This window comes from Phalaenopsis equestris, unplaced genomic scaffold (genome assembly GCF_001263595.1).
Source record: "Phalaenopsis equestris unplaced genomic scaffold, ASM126359v1 Scaffold000258, whole genome shotgun sequence".
NCBI lineage: Eukaryota > Viridiplantae > Streptophyta > Magnoliopsida > Asparagales > Orchidaceae > Phalaenopsis > Phalaenopsis equestris.
The window spans coordinates 1,704,720-1,719,821 of NW_018164700.1; the positions used below are offsets into that span (position 1 = coordinate 1,704,720).

The 15,102-nt window shown below is 35.4% G+C and overlaps 1 protein-coding gene across 1 annotated transcript; it reads left to right on the forward strand.

The window, feature by feature from the left end:
- Nucleotides 1-1,052: 1,052 nt before the first annotated feature.
- On the forward strand, nt 1,053-13,353 carry LOC110024537 (ent-copalyl diphosphate synthase 1, chloroplastic). The gene is made up of 14 exons (XM_020724558.1): nt 1,053-1,282; nt 1,381-1,458; nt 1,584-1,672; nt 1,748-2,054; nt 2,395-2,578; nt 2,703-2,917; nt 3,021-3,141; nt 3,228-3,340; nt 7,652-7,878; nt 8,030-8,145; nt 8,542-8,640; nt 9,415-9,754; nt 9,835-10,017; nt 12,899-13,353. Exons 1-14 carry the CDS (start codon nt 1,201-1,203, stop codon nt 13,112-13,114), a joined length of 2,370 nt encoding a protein of 789 aa, XP_020580217.1. The 5' UTR covers nt 1,053-1,200; the 3' UTR covers nt 13,115-13,353.
- The last annotated feature ends 1,749 nt before the right edge of the window (nt 13,354-15,102 follow it).

Consider the following 15,102-nt stretch of genomic DNA (forward strand, 5'->3'; position numbering starts at 1 on the left):
GAATTTCTTGCCCAATACGAGTTCTTTTAACTTCCTTTCAATTCGTTTCGAGCCGTATTCCGTAATTATTTAAGAAAAATCTATCATTTAGGGTTATCCTGATTGAAATTCGCAAAAAGAAGATTTTGAAGAGGGAACTGAACGGGAACGGCGATTTTGATCAACGAGGAAAAGCAGGACACCTTGAGGGCTTGATTTCAAGACCACCTTTTCTCTCCAAGCAGTAGAGGAGACGGCTGCGTCTGCTTTTCTACTCCATCCCGCCGAAAATGAAATCAAGACTAACTTATTTTCATTCTTAGAGGTCTAAAAGATGGAAAAAACGGCCGGCGAGAAGAAATAGGGATAGAAAAGTGCTGGGAAAAGCGGGCTCCGTTGGCAAGGAGTTTCGAGGAATCGCCGGAAAACCGATAGGTTTCATTGCCGCCGTTGAGGGCATGGTGCTTGGGAACAAAGACAAGATGACAAAGCTACCACGTTTATAAGGAGAACAGGGGAGAAAAAAGTTACTCGGGAGAAGACGGCTTAACGCGGTAATATAAAAAAAGGAGTTTTACATAAATAGAACACAAAGCTTATGTATTTACATATTTCACCCTCAGTCTTGCTTTTTTATATTTATAATATTTCGGTACATTAAAGGTATGTTTATGGCAGCTTATAAGTGCGGGTGATATTTTTAAAATGCCGTCGTACTGTTTGGTTCGCGCGTTTCACCAGTTTATCTGAAATTGTGTTTGGGTTTTTATACCAAACGCAGGCCGCGGGTCGACCCCTGGCCCGCAGGTCAACCCCGGCCTGCGGGCCACGTTTCAGAAAAAAACAGATTATCCTAAAACACACGAAGTACCCCAAACCGACCCTAAATCTATATATGAAAAAAATTGATTGATAATAATATTATTTTTAATGTAATATTAAAAATTTGATGTCATATTTGCAAATATTATTTTTTGGGTGTGAGATATGTAAATAAATAAGAATTATGTGCTATGTGAATGCCCCTTGGAAATAAAATTACAATTAAAATAATGAATTCTTATTACCCCGCATAAAGCCGTCTCTTCCTCTAACTAACTTCTCACCTTCCCGGGCGTGGCCCTCACTTCTCTTAAAAAACTTCACCCCTGTTCTCCTTATAAAAGCGGTAGCTTGATCATCTTGTCTGCACATTCCTTGTATCTTTCTGCTAAAAACGGCATGTCCTCAACGGCGGCAATGAGATCCATCCGTTTTCCGGCGGTTCCTCGAAACTCCTTGCCACCGGAGCCCGTTTTCCCCAGCACGTTTCTATCCCTATTTCTTCTTCCCGGCCGTTTTTTCCATTCTTTTAAACCTCAATGAATAAAAATAATTTAGTCTTCATTTCATTGTCGGCAGGATGGAGAAGAAAAGTAGACGTAGCCGTCCCCTCTACTGCTTGGAGAGAAAATGCGATTCTGAAATCAAGCCCTCAAGGTGTCCTGCTTTTTCTCGTTGATCAAAATCGCCGTTCCCGTTCAGTTCCCTCTGCAAAATTGCTTCTTTTTGCGAATTTCAATCAGGACAACCCTAAATGGTATATTTTTTTTAAATAATTACAGAATACAATTCGAAATCAATTGAAAAGAAGTTAAAAGAAGTCGAATTGGACACGAAAATCCCGGAGCCTGGGAAAGAATCAGTCCCCGAGGTACTAAAACAGTCATCAATTACTATCAAGAATAAGACTGGTTTTTTTTTTGTTTCTAATTGTGGAAATTATTAGCTCTCTGAAAGAGGACGAGAAATATGGAAAATGATCGAAGAGGTGAAAGCAATGCTGAGCTCAATGGGCGATGGAGAAATCACTTCATCGGCGTATGATACGGCATGGGTTGCCATGGTGCCGGACCTCATAGGCGGCGGCGGGCCTCAGTTCCCCTCTAGTCTGCAGTGGATAATCGACAACCAGCTCGAGGACGGTTCTTGGGGCAACCAGGTCCTTTTCTCCGCTTATGACCGAATAATCAGCACGCTAGCCTGCGCCGTCGCGCTTCGCTTCTGGAGCGTTTGTCTTGATCAATGCCAGAAAGGTTCGACACGGAGCTTCTTGATTCCTTTTCAATAGAATCTTATCAATCTAAAGAAAAAGAACCAAAACTAAGTTTATTTTTATATATTTTAATCAGCAGATAGCTGTATAGTCTCAAAGGCTCATTAAAATGGGATTAAAATATCATTTAGTTGATTATTATTATCTAAAGATGACATAAATTGCGGATGAGATGGTGGCGGATTATACATTTTCTGCGCATGTTTGAAACTAATCAACTCCAAAAAAGAAAAAAAAAACCTAAATCCAATATTTGATGTCATATAAGAAACGACAACGAATCAAACAGAGCATATGTCTTATTAATGAATTATCTGCAGGATTGTTATTCTTGAAAGAGAATATGTGGAGGCTTGCTGAAGAGAATGAGGAGCTGATGCCTATAGCATTCGAGGTCGCATTGCCTTCCTTAATCGACCTAGCTAAGGGTTTGGGTCTGGATTGTCCTTATGACCACCCTGCGTTGCAGTACGTGTATGCGAAGAGGGAGATAAAGCTGGAGAGGTGAGTGCACATATTCCGAAAAAAGATAAGACAGCAATCATAACCCTTTCTTTGGCTAACAAACAAATCTTATCTGCAATTAAAGTGGGGATTTTGTTTTGTTTTCTTCTATGAATGGGCGCAGGATTCCGAGGGAGTTGATGCATAAAGTGCCAACGACTCTGCTCCATAGCTTGGAAGGCATGCCCGGCTTGGAATGGCAAAGCCTGCTGAGGCTACAGAGCTCGGATGGCTCCTTTCTGTTTTCGCCATCTTCAACCGCCTATGCTTTCATGCAGACAGGCAACGAAAACTGTCTTAGTTATCTCAAGAAAGTAGTAGAAAGGTTTCATGGGGGAGGTAAAAAAAAACTGAATTTTTTATTTAAAATGATCGGCATTAAGATGAAGAAACTACTCGTGCCTAATTTTGAAATTGTTGTGGTATTTGGGTGCGCATGAAGTGCCAAATGTGTACCCAGTGGACATATTCGAGCATCTATGGGTGGTTGACAGGCTGCAGAGGCTCGGCATTTCGCGTTATTTTGAGGCAGAGATCAGACAGTGCATGGAATACGTCTTCAAGTACAGTATTTTTCTCTTTAATTTCTTGGGCTACTCTGCGCACGCAATCTTCATCTTAGATTTAACTTGGGAGAGATTAATGGCAGATATTGGAGCGAACATGGGATGTGTTGGGCGAGGAACTCAGAAGTGCGTGATATTGATGACACGGCCATGGGTTTTCGGCTCCTGCGACTCCATGGATACAGCGTCTCCCCTGGTGAGTAACATGCACGCCAAGATTTCAGCTTTCAGTGATTGATGCGTTTGTCTCAATCATGGGATTAAATCTACTGAACCAGCATAAGATTCTGTTAAAATTTTGATTCGTGCGACAGAGTGTTGTTCAATGTTAGCCGACTAAGTTTAACGACGGAATTTGAATTTAGAATGAGAGTAGCGCAAATAGTTTACTAAAAATTAAGGCGAATTTAAAGATAAACTTAAACTTTTAAAGAAGTTTATATACATACCATGCAATTTTTATTAATAAATTTATCTTACATCTAATTTGATATTTACATGTACGATGCTTTATGTTATTGTTGAGGCCTTATTTGTCATTGAATTACACCGAGAGTATAAGAAATTAGAGAGAGAAAAATGAATAATAATAAATAGTAATATTTCTTCTCTATCATTTTTTTTTTATTATGAGATTATATTTTTGTCATTGAATCATACCCAGAGAATATAATAGAGTATAAGAAATAAGAGAGAGAAAAGTGAACAATAATAAATAGTAATACGTCTTGTCTATGATCTCTCTATTTACATATAAGAGTGTGCAATATTGTGACATTATATTTTTGTCCTTGCTTTAAATGAGGTTATACAAGATATTTTAGATCTTTTATACATATAAGTTTATCACTGCTCTACTCTCTAGCTTGATCGGTTTAGTTTGTTTGGTCTCAGCTTAGTAAGGCCGGTTCGGTTCATTGGTGATGTCAATCGACTGAGTTTGATTAACTTCAATGTGACACAACTGGTTTAGTATGGGCTGGATGTCTCGAAAGACAACTTTACTCCTTAATGAGAAGAGCCTATGGGATATTACAAAACTGTTGTATTATCAATTCTTGATCCTTAATGAAGAACCTCATGAGCGTCCGTGAGATGGCTGATGATATTGAGGAACTGGGTCTTTTCTCTAGTCGATTACTACCTTTGGTTGTCCTTCTTATTATTGTTGGCTTGAATGCTTATCTATCTTATTTTAATTCAATTAGTTCGAATTTGGATCAACCAATCATCTTTTTGTCCTTCTCTGGCTCAAACCTACATCCGATCATCTTTTATTTTTATCTTGGGTGGCTACATCTAGTTGATTAAGTGGGCCTCTTGGCATTCTGTCAGTTGGCTCTCATTTGTTACACTTTCCCCCTTCCGGGCCATTAGATCTCAAGATCAGCGCCGACGCATATTCCGATCTATTTCCCTAATCACATAAATAAATAAATAAATAAATATATATATGCAACACAAACTTTAATTTTTAATTTATGTCATTCGAAACTTTCATATCGCCTAAAATTATCACTATTTTCACTTTTAAAAGTGAAATGAACCTTTTCATGCACAAGATAAGATGGAATGTATCTAAAAACTAAATTTTAGGTGTTAGTTATGTAATTACATAAATAATTGAGTGGTATATATGTAAATCATCCTAAAAAGGTTAGTACTTTTCATATTTATTTTGTGATATTAAACTTTTTATTCTTATACAAGTAAATTTCAAATTTTAATTTTTATGTATATAAACATGTAAGAATTTATTGAAATGTAAGTAAATCCTTTTTTAAAATTATATTACACACATACATCACAATTCTTATATATTTACATATATAGCACTCTAATGTGAAATATAAATTTATATCACCCAAATTATTATAAATATAAATATCAAATTTTAGGTTTTAGATATATAAATACATTTAAATTGTGTGATATCTATATAATTTTTCCTTGTCATAATCAATAGAGACGAGAGCCACCTTCTAACTGATAATTCCAATGAATCTCACCCTAAGATTTCCTCTTTTTAAATATTATGCATGAATTCATAAGTGGATTCAGTTAATGAGTCTACCCTAATAAATACTCCTCACATAACCCGGCCAGCTATATTAGGGGTATCATAGTGCTACTTAGTTGTCACTTCTTTTTTAGATTTATTTAATTTTTATTTTTGTTCGCTATTGTTTGTGTAGTCTAAGCCGACTGTCAGCTAAATCTCATTATTACACCCTACAATTAAATCTTATTGTTTCTTATGGTCATGTGTTGTATGTTCTGGTGCTCCTTATTCTATATTGTTAAACTCAGATTTTTCTGTGAATCACACCCAAATAATAGAGCATAAGGGAGAGAGGGATGTCTTAAAATGGGATAGTAGATATTAGATTTCAACAATCTCAATTATATTTATGTGTCTCTAGAGGGTCTAGATTGTTGTGAAATGACATTTATACCATTTATCTTTTCGACTCTAGATATATACGTTTGTGTTATATGCAACCTTCTGTTTTGCCCTTATCTATGTGGTTAGGGTGGCCTCTGTTCTTGGTCGGCCTCAAATCATTTGTGTGCAATTATCTTGCTTCGGATAGATAAAAAATATCACTATTACTTATTTTTTTGAAGTAAAATATATCAAATTTATGATCATTTTATTAATTGTCCCTCTCTTATCTATCAATAAAGTTTCAAAATATTCTGTTAATGGATCTCCTCCCTCATATGAATGAATCTTATAATATCTTCTAATAATGATCTTTACTTATCCTCTTGCCATTGTTTGTATATGAAAAGGTGTGATAAAGATTAGGCTTTTTTTATCTCTCTTTTGTTCTCATTCTCTCTTCCCCTGCCGTTAACGTGCTTGCTTCAATGTTGATGATTTATTTAAATTCTATATTTTAAAAATATCTGTCAAATAATATATTAGAATTTAATAAGATTTAATTTATATCTTATCCAAATTTTAGGATTTAATGCCCATGGATTCTTTCAAATTTTTATATGCAGAATTTATTATATCCTATTTCATTAAACTTGTAGCTGAATAGTCCCATAAGATTTGTCATCGCCCTGCCATTAAAATTTAAGAAAAAATATTATTTATGAATTAGAGATTTCATTTATGAATTCTCAAAAAAAAAAATTAGCCCCATTAAATTGAAGATTACTATATCACCAAACATAAGTCATATAATCAAGTTTGGTTTTCAATACAACTTTTGGTTAGAAGGTTTCAAAGTTAGATTTCGGATTATTGGAATTTTAATTTAGTAAAATTATAATCATAATACAATCCAATAACATAAAAGTGTTCTAATTTGAGTTTATACTAAGCACTTGAATCGTGTTTAAAAAATTTGAAATATTATTTGAATGATCGCATTGCCTCTTTTTCTATCTACTTATAGCAAGTGAATGGCTTAACAAAAGGAATCCAACAAGTTCAAAATTATATATTAATTTTTATGTTATTAAAATATTCAACTTATTAAAAGACTAAGTTATAATCAAGTGAATTAATATGCACTATATGATTGTGCATTTAAAAGTTTTGGCCAAATTTACTAAAATAATAATTAGAAATTATAAATAATGTCTTTTTGTCGATATGGTACGGGGCCTAAAATTAATAGGGCATGGGAATCTTAAGATCATTAAACATCACCTGACATTCATATTCATGACTTCAACAATTCTCATCGCCTATCATCGCCATTCAACCTTGATCACCATATAATCATTACCCAACCGTTATAGTTACATCACCATCACTTGATTGTTGTAGACAAATATTGTCAACAATCTTCCCCAATTGAAGATGATAGACTTTATAATCTTATTTATATAGAAGATCATTTCAAGTCGGCCATGCTCTCTTTGCTCTCCCTTCTCACGTTTTTTTTCTTTAAAATTAAGATGCCTCATGCTTTTCAAAATACTATTATTATATTGCTAATTTCTCACGTTTTCTCTTTAAATTTGAGATGTCTCATGCTTTTCAAAATACTATTATTATATTGCTAATATATCATTTAAATCATATTAAAACCACTCAAATATTTTTCAAAACCTTGTGGAGGTTTTGAAGCTTCCCATGTAATGATTTATCTAGCTGATTCATGCATGTTGGCTTAAGATCATAAGATGCTCGGCATCTCCTGATTAAAATATTTGTCTCAATCCAAACCAGTTGAAACACTAGTCTTTAATTACCACACGTAATATTCTTGCTGTCGGAAAGGTATATAATTTTTAAGCAGTAAGTACAACTAATCCATATTAATTTCGTACCCTAAACTGTTTTTAATCAGATAATTAGACTTTAATTATGCACAAAAAATTTGATTAACTCGATTGATAGTTGGCTGTTAGGCCCAAAATCAATTAGTTCCACACGATTCCTATAAATTATACAATAGATTGTTAAATGAACATTCTCATTACAGTACTAATATTTGACAATATAATAATTATTGGGGTAATTAAAAAATTAAACGTGCAGATGTGTTCCGTAATTTCAAGAGGGACGACAAGTTCTTCGGCTTCATCGGGCAGTCGACTCAGGCGGTGACCGGAATGTACAACCTAAACAGGGCGTCTCAGCTCATCTTCTCCGGCGAGGAGATACTCAACCAAGCCAAAAACTTCTCCTACCAATTCCTAAGGGAGAAGCAGGCTTCCAACCTCCTCCTCGACAAATGGGTTATTTCCAAAGATTTGCCTGGCGAGGTACACATATGTAATTTATAAATTTATTTCTATGAGGAGAAAAAAAAATTGGATTTTTACAAGTCTCTGTTTTATTGGATTTACTTCGATCAAATTTTTCTATTTTATTTTAACTAATGTGTAATTATGTTAAATTAATGGTGAAGTGTAGGTGGCATATGCTTTGGATTTCCCTTTCTACGCAAGTTTGCCTCGTGTAGAGAGCAGGTGGTACATAGAGCAGTATGGGGGCGATGATGACGTTTGGATTGGAAAGTCGCTCTACAGGTCTTGTCTATGAGTCTTATTTCACTTATTTGTTTCAGGGGCATTTACATAAATACTACAAATTCTTATAATTTTATGTATCTAACACCCGAACATCCACACTTACATACATTAAACTCAAATTTTTTACATAACTTTTAAAAGTCAAGTATACTTTTTCCATTCATAGAATTTTAATATTAAGATACTATAAATGTAAATATCAAATTTCGGGTGTTAGATATATAATGCGTAAGAATTATGTGGTATGTATGTATGCAAATTTATTTATTTATTTAACACTTTGGCTTCATATTCTTGGAGTAGGTTATTATTATTATTATTATTATTATAAAATAATTTCTTTAGATTATTTGATTAATACATGACATTCATGTAGTGGATCGGAATTGGCAGGATGTTGTACGTGAACAACGCGGTGTATTTGGAGCTTGCCAAGGCTGATTTCAACCAATGTCAGGCCATCCATAAGCTCGAGTGGCTCAGCTTGCAAAGGTTATGTCATTTCATTTTATTATCAAGTGCAAGTGATTACTCTCGGCATTTTTTTTTCCCTCTTCTTTTTTGTGTATGATTGAAGAGAGAGATGAGAACAGAATAAAAGATTGGGCAATGTAAAAATATTCGCTTATTCTTTGTTTAATTCTTAACCTCCCGATTAGATAAGGATATAAAGTCTTTACAGTACACCATAATTATCTAGTGCAACAAAAAAAGGAATGCCAGTAACCATAGATCATAACAATCAACTCCAGCGAGTACAAAAGGGCCATCAATGGGTTTGGAGCCAATTATCCAGCCGATCAAACCAAGCAGACCAACCAAATAAGAAGACGCTAAATTACTTGTCGGCCTACATGCAACTGAAACAAAGATCCAATGGAACCATTGTAATAATAATCGTGATGGTGATGACCGGCCGGTAATAGAGTATTTCAATGACAATATGGACATTTCACAATGTAACTTCGAAATAGACCTCTTTTGGTGGAGAATTGATTCATTCTCTACTTACTAAATTCTATTTTTTGGGCGTGATCAACTAATAAATTTCCGTTCCGCATAAATATTTATAATGTTCAACATTAATTAAAGAAAATTCACAAGATTTAGACAATAAAAAAAACTAATACGGTCCCAATGGACTTTTTTTTGCATGGTGTCACTGCTCAGTACTGTGTCATACCAATTCAGTAAATTTTTTATTTTTCTGGCTCATGGGCCTAAGCAAATCTTTTTCATAATTGAGAATATCATCATTTTTGACAGGTGGTTTGAGGCGTGCGTGCGGAAAGAGTATGGGATGCGGCAGAAGAACGTGTTGAGGGCCTACTTCTTGGCCTCCGCATCTAAATTTGAACCGGACCGTTCAGCCGAGCGCCTCTGTTGGGCCGGAACTGCCGCGCTGGCTCAGGCCGTCGTCGTCTCCTATAATGATTCCTCCGCCACCAATAAGGTGGAGCATTGCTCGACCCGACCCGACCCGGACCATCAATGCCGGTCGAAGCAGACGGCGGAAGAGTTGGTGGGCCACATTCTGATGCTGCTCGACAGGCCTTTGTTGCTGAGGGTGCCGGCCCAAACATTCCGCCACCATCTCCGACGAGCTGTAAGTACATCCGTTATTCTACTTGCTTGTGGTTAGCCCAGCCCGTTTGTCATCATCCTAACTTCTTTTAATTTTGCCAGTGGGAGGAGTGGCTGGTGAAATTGGAAGAGGGAGAGAGCAGAGGTGAGACTGCCTTATTATTAGTTCGGTCGATCGAGCTTTGTGCTGGTCGGACCGAACCGGAGGGTGGAGCTGCCCGGCTAGAGTACGACAAACTCGTCCGGCTCACCATTTCAATTTGCGGGCGCTTGCCCGTTCATGAGGTACCACTCAATATTTGCATCTTCAACACATAAAACTTCACATTTTATATTTATACCATCTATATCTCTCATAGCACATTAAAAACATAACTTTTTTAACTTTAAAACGTGAAATTATAATTAAGAATTTAAGATGACATAATAGTTAGATATGTAAATACACAAGATTTGAGTGGTATGCATGTAAATCTTGGTGACAAACTTCTGCTTCCGTGCCGGAGTAATATTCATTGAAGGATAAGAACGATGACTTAAAATTAAAGCGAATGGGGAGACATATCCCATTCGAGCCTAACACATGCTAAATTAGAACTAGTGAGCAAAAGCGAAGTTGATGGTGGACGCTACATAGCCAACACTAGACATCTTAGGTGATGAATTCAAATTAATTTGATTCCTTGCTAACAACACTTTCTTTTGGTGATTATGCGTGCTGATCCATCAATTTCGCCTAATCTTTTGCTTTGTTCATCAGCATCTTAACTTTTTGATTTACGCAGTTAATAAGCTCTTTCATCATTCGTTCTGACATCATGGTCTTGATCATTTAGTGTTATAATTTTATCTTAAAAAATAATTATTATGAAGAGCTAGCTGCTCCTCTCTTTTTTTTTTTTTCCTTTGTGATTAAGCATTTTAAGCGCCAATTATTGCTCGAAACAGTAGGTTATGGCGTCGTTAGTGAGAAGAATATTACGTTTGTAGTTCAGACGTGAAAGCGACTGCGTGGATCGCATCACACCGTTTGTTCGGCGATGAGGTGTTATCCACGCCATTGACCACACATTTGGTTTACCACTGGACATAATATTTTCTAGGTTGGGCTATTGGGATGTCTATATACACTGGTAGTAGAACAAACCTAGATGATGAGTATTAATTTTGAAAGCTTTTGTACTGACCAAATTAGCAGTCTTCATAGAAAAACCATTATAATAATTAGAATTAGATTGTTAACTTCTAACAACTAATTTTAAGTATTTTTATCAAAAAAAAAAAAAAAAATTGATGCATGTAACAACCCAAATTCTCACGCATCGAGATACATTTTGGCCTGATTGCTTCATGATTTTGCCCCATTAGTATGACTTCCCAGAAGTTCACCCTTTCTAGAAGTGCTCCCATGCGAGCGCCCTTAACTTTATAGAGTTTCTGACAAAACTACAACCATTATATCAAAAGATGCCTCAATGTTTAAGCGTAACTTTACGTGCAAATTAAGATTTCGTAGAAATGCTCGCCCGCAATTAGCCGGTTTGAAAAAAAAAAAAAAGGGTTTGAGGAGTTCTTCCAGTCACAGAAACCACAGAAACCCAATGTGATCCCATTTGGTGCATCAATTAATATTGCAGCTTTTGAATCGCATTGGGTGAGAGAGATTTGGCTTTCATCCATTTACAAAAGATTGGGGATTGGAGAGTGGTCTCCACATCAAAAGAATTCTTATTGAATTTTTTGTGCAGGCGTGTGATCACGCCTTCTTCAGTGCACAACCTCCAATAAAATTAGAATCTGCAACCAATAATAGGTTCTAAGGGTGACCACTGAGCTACTTCTCTTCTATCTATAATGATAGAGATGGAATCGTTTTATATTCTCTTAGAGGTATTTGGAGGAGGCTTCTACTGATTTAAATGCATCTTAAAATATGCAGGATGATTGAACATATACCATAATTATATTTCTTTTGTTTGATTCGATCAAGAATTATATATTCTTTGTATTTGTTAATATATATTTCAAACATATAACAAACATTCTTTAGGGTTTAGATTATTATGTAGTAAAAAGAAAAGTGCAACTTTCAATTATTGATGATGAACCACTATTTATGGATTTTGTGGACATAAGCCTCATTTGATGGAGCTTCGCTTCTTTAAAAGTCGATGGCAAAACTGGTCTTGTCATCTGATTTCTAAATCAACAAAACATCATGTTCCGGTGAAGTAATTTCAAGAGGAATTGGGAAATTTGAGAGCCGTTGGGGGACGCTCTTTTACCGAACAAAAATAAATCTGTGTCAGGCTTTTACAACAACCGAATGGAGTCTGAACGTCTTCTCAAACGAAGCCTTAATTATAAATATTTATGGTAGATTTTAGTTAGGATTTTGTAAAGGACTCTATTTATTATTTTACAATATAGTAATCTATTTAGGATCTTGCGATAACTTTTATTTAAGATTTTCATGCTGTTTAAATAAGCAAATATTCTTTATAATTAGAAATTTTGATCCCTCCCTTAACTGTGGGGGGACTAGAGGGAGTTTGGGGGGAAGATTGCTGGCAATGGGAGCTTGTTAAGGTAGGTCGCAGGTAAAAGAAATAGTGACCAGACAAAATGGCTTCAATAGTAAATTATGGGAATGTTTCTCTTGTGATTTTTCTTGCTTATCCTCCTCAGTAACGCTTTGTCAGCCTAGTTGGTGTAGTGACCAGTAAGAGAACTTGAAATTCAATTCACCATAACCATAGTGGCATATGTTTCTTTTTTGGACGGATTGTCTAAATAGCCCTTTGTCTCTTTTTTACTATTCGACATCGCGAGCAAGTTTCCCCTATTTTGCCCTTTTGTCAAGTTCTCAATCGGAATGGTTTAACTAGTCCGTCGTGCTAGCTCAATAAACTAGTTGATTCCATGCGTTGATGAACAAATACTTAATACATATTTTTGGAACTAAATATCCTGCTCATGTCATTCTCAACTTATTTCATCAAATCTATTAAAAAACCACTGTTAATTAGCTTTGTGGTGGGGATGCGGCATGCTTCATGCTTCATCCTCAAAACATGAATGCATTTCTCACTTTTTGATGGACAGCCTTTTTTTCATTTCCAAATCTAAAGATAACTCATAAGAAATCCACTCTTGGTGGGCGCAGGGCAACAAGATAAGAATTGCAGACGACAGCCATCTAGAATCAGACATGCAACAACTGATAAAATGTGTGCTACAGCCTGAGAGTCCCGATGGCCTCAGCGGCCCAACAAAGCAAACTTTTCTGGCTGTCATCAAGAGCATTTACTACTTGGCTTGGTGTCCTCCCGCCGCACTCGACGACCACATTACAAAGGTGCTTTTTGAGCGTGTGGGTTGATAGCCTAACCTTAGCAAAAGAGAAGTAAACGTTGACCTCAGAGGGGGTGGATTTGGAATTGGAGAAGAAGCTTTTTGGAGAAATTTTTTGGTGCAGATAATACAATTATAGAAATGTTTGGTATCCACTCTACAGCATGTTTTGTGCATGTTCAATGTCATCATGTCATGGTTGCTGCAAAATATTTTTGCATATTTGTTTATATTCGAATTGATCCAGAAAGTATATATTTATGCTAAATTTTTTAATCAATTTGTGTGACTCCCGTATGACTCCTAAAATTCTCTGCATGTGAATTGAAATCTTAGGAAACCAAAAAAAACTCCGAGCATATGTATTAAAAATTGCTACAATTTGATTAGTCTTATAATAACCATTGAATTACAATCCTTGCGACCTTTCTTATAAAAGTCTATAAATACCACACTTTATTGATATAAGATATAACGCATGTACTTATAATTTCTCCTTTTTATTTTTATCAAGTTCTCGGTAATGGTTGGATCATGGCACACATGCAATAATTCAGTATTTCAAAAAATCATGTAAATGTTGTTTTGCAAATAGCAAATTTTTACCACTATGTACATCTACTACTAGGGCTGTCAAAACTAGGGCTGTCAAAAAGCTCGTTGTTCGCGAACAGCACGTGTTCGGCTCGTTAAGTAGCTTGTGTTTGGCTCGTACTAGGGCTGTCAAAAAGCTCGTTTTTCGCGAACAGCACGTGTTCGGCTCGTTAAATAGCTTGTGTTTGGCTCGTTCGTTAAGTAAACGAGCAAAGGAGCCGAACACGAATAAGTTTTTAAAGCTCGAATTATAATCGAGCTGAAAACGAGCAGCTCTTTATTCTCTCGTGTTCATTCTTTGTTCGAACAGTTCTTTGTTCGCTCGTGTTTGGCTCGTTTTAACTCTAAATAAAAAAAAATTATATAATTATTTATATAATAATAAATTACATAAATTATTTATATAATAATATATTATTTATATTTATATCTAAGTTAAAATCATAACATCTCAAGTGGTAAAGTGCTTAGTCCCTTATTTTGTATATATTTACTCTAGTTTGAATCCAACGATTTACATCTATTTTATTCAATTTAATTTTAACAAACCAATTTCGAGTCGAACACGAGCCAAACAAGAACACAAACAATTAAATCGAGCCGAACACGAACACACTGTTCACGAGCCAATTTCGAACACGAGCCGAACACGAGCTCGCTCAAACTCGGCTCGTTTTGCAGCCCTATCTACAACAGCCATAAACTTGCGCGCAACATCATAATCGAATGACAATAAATGTTGAAAATATAAAATTATACGAACAACCTTTAGCTAATGATTCGATTGATGCTTAGTTTAAACTAACTTGTTCAAAATTTAAGCATAACCCAAAGCTTGAAGGTTGAATCAAATCAAACGTACTTAAAAATCTAAAAGATTTGGCATCATGCAAATTTATACAATAACATAATAAACTAAAATAAAATTGTGTCCGGAAAATATTTCAAAATACAAGACAATATATCCACATAGCACAGCTTTATATATAAGGTAAACATGTTTTATAAAAATGACCCCAAGTAATGTACAAAATAAGGACACCGTTACTCCTAAATCATTGGCCAAGCTACAAGAACACGGACAATCAAGTGAGGGCACGTCACGAGACCAACCATGACTATCAACAAACATGTTGGATGAATCAACATAAACGAGAGACCTCCATACTCTCTATTCAGCATAAAGTGGGGAAAAAAAAAAGAAAGGAAAGTTACATGCATGTCACACAATTCTTATGTATTTACATATCCAACACCCAAAGTTAGACATTTACACTTATAACACCTTCATGTCAAAAAGGAGTATTTAATTTTAAAAAGATAGTGATGCTATTTTTTATGTGATGCTAAAAATTGTGATATGCATGTAAATATGAATGCTTGGGTGTCAAACATGTAAATACATAAGAATTGTGTGGTGTA

What these genes read in the sequence shown, in the direction of transcription:
- LOC110024537 (XM_020724558.1), top strand. Translation starts at nt 1,201, where the DNA reads ATGTCCTCAACGGCGGCAATGAGATCCATCCGTTTTCCGGCGGTTCCT. An exon ending in CCAAAGATTTGCCTGGCGAG is followed by an intron (nt 7,879 to 8,029) that starts GTACACATATGT and finishes GGTGAAGTGTAG; the next exon opens with GTGGCATATGCTTTGGATTT. An exon ending in GCCACCATCTCCGACGAGCT is followed by an intron (nt 9,755 to 9,834) that starts GTAAGTACATCC and finishes TAATTTTGCCAG; the next exon opens with TGGGAGGAGTGGCTGGTGAA.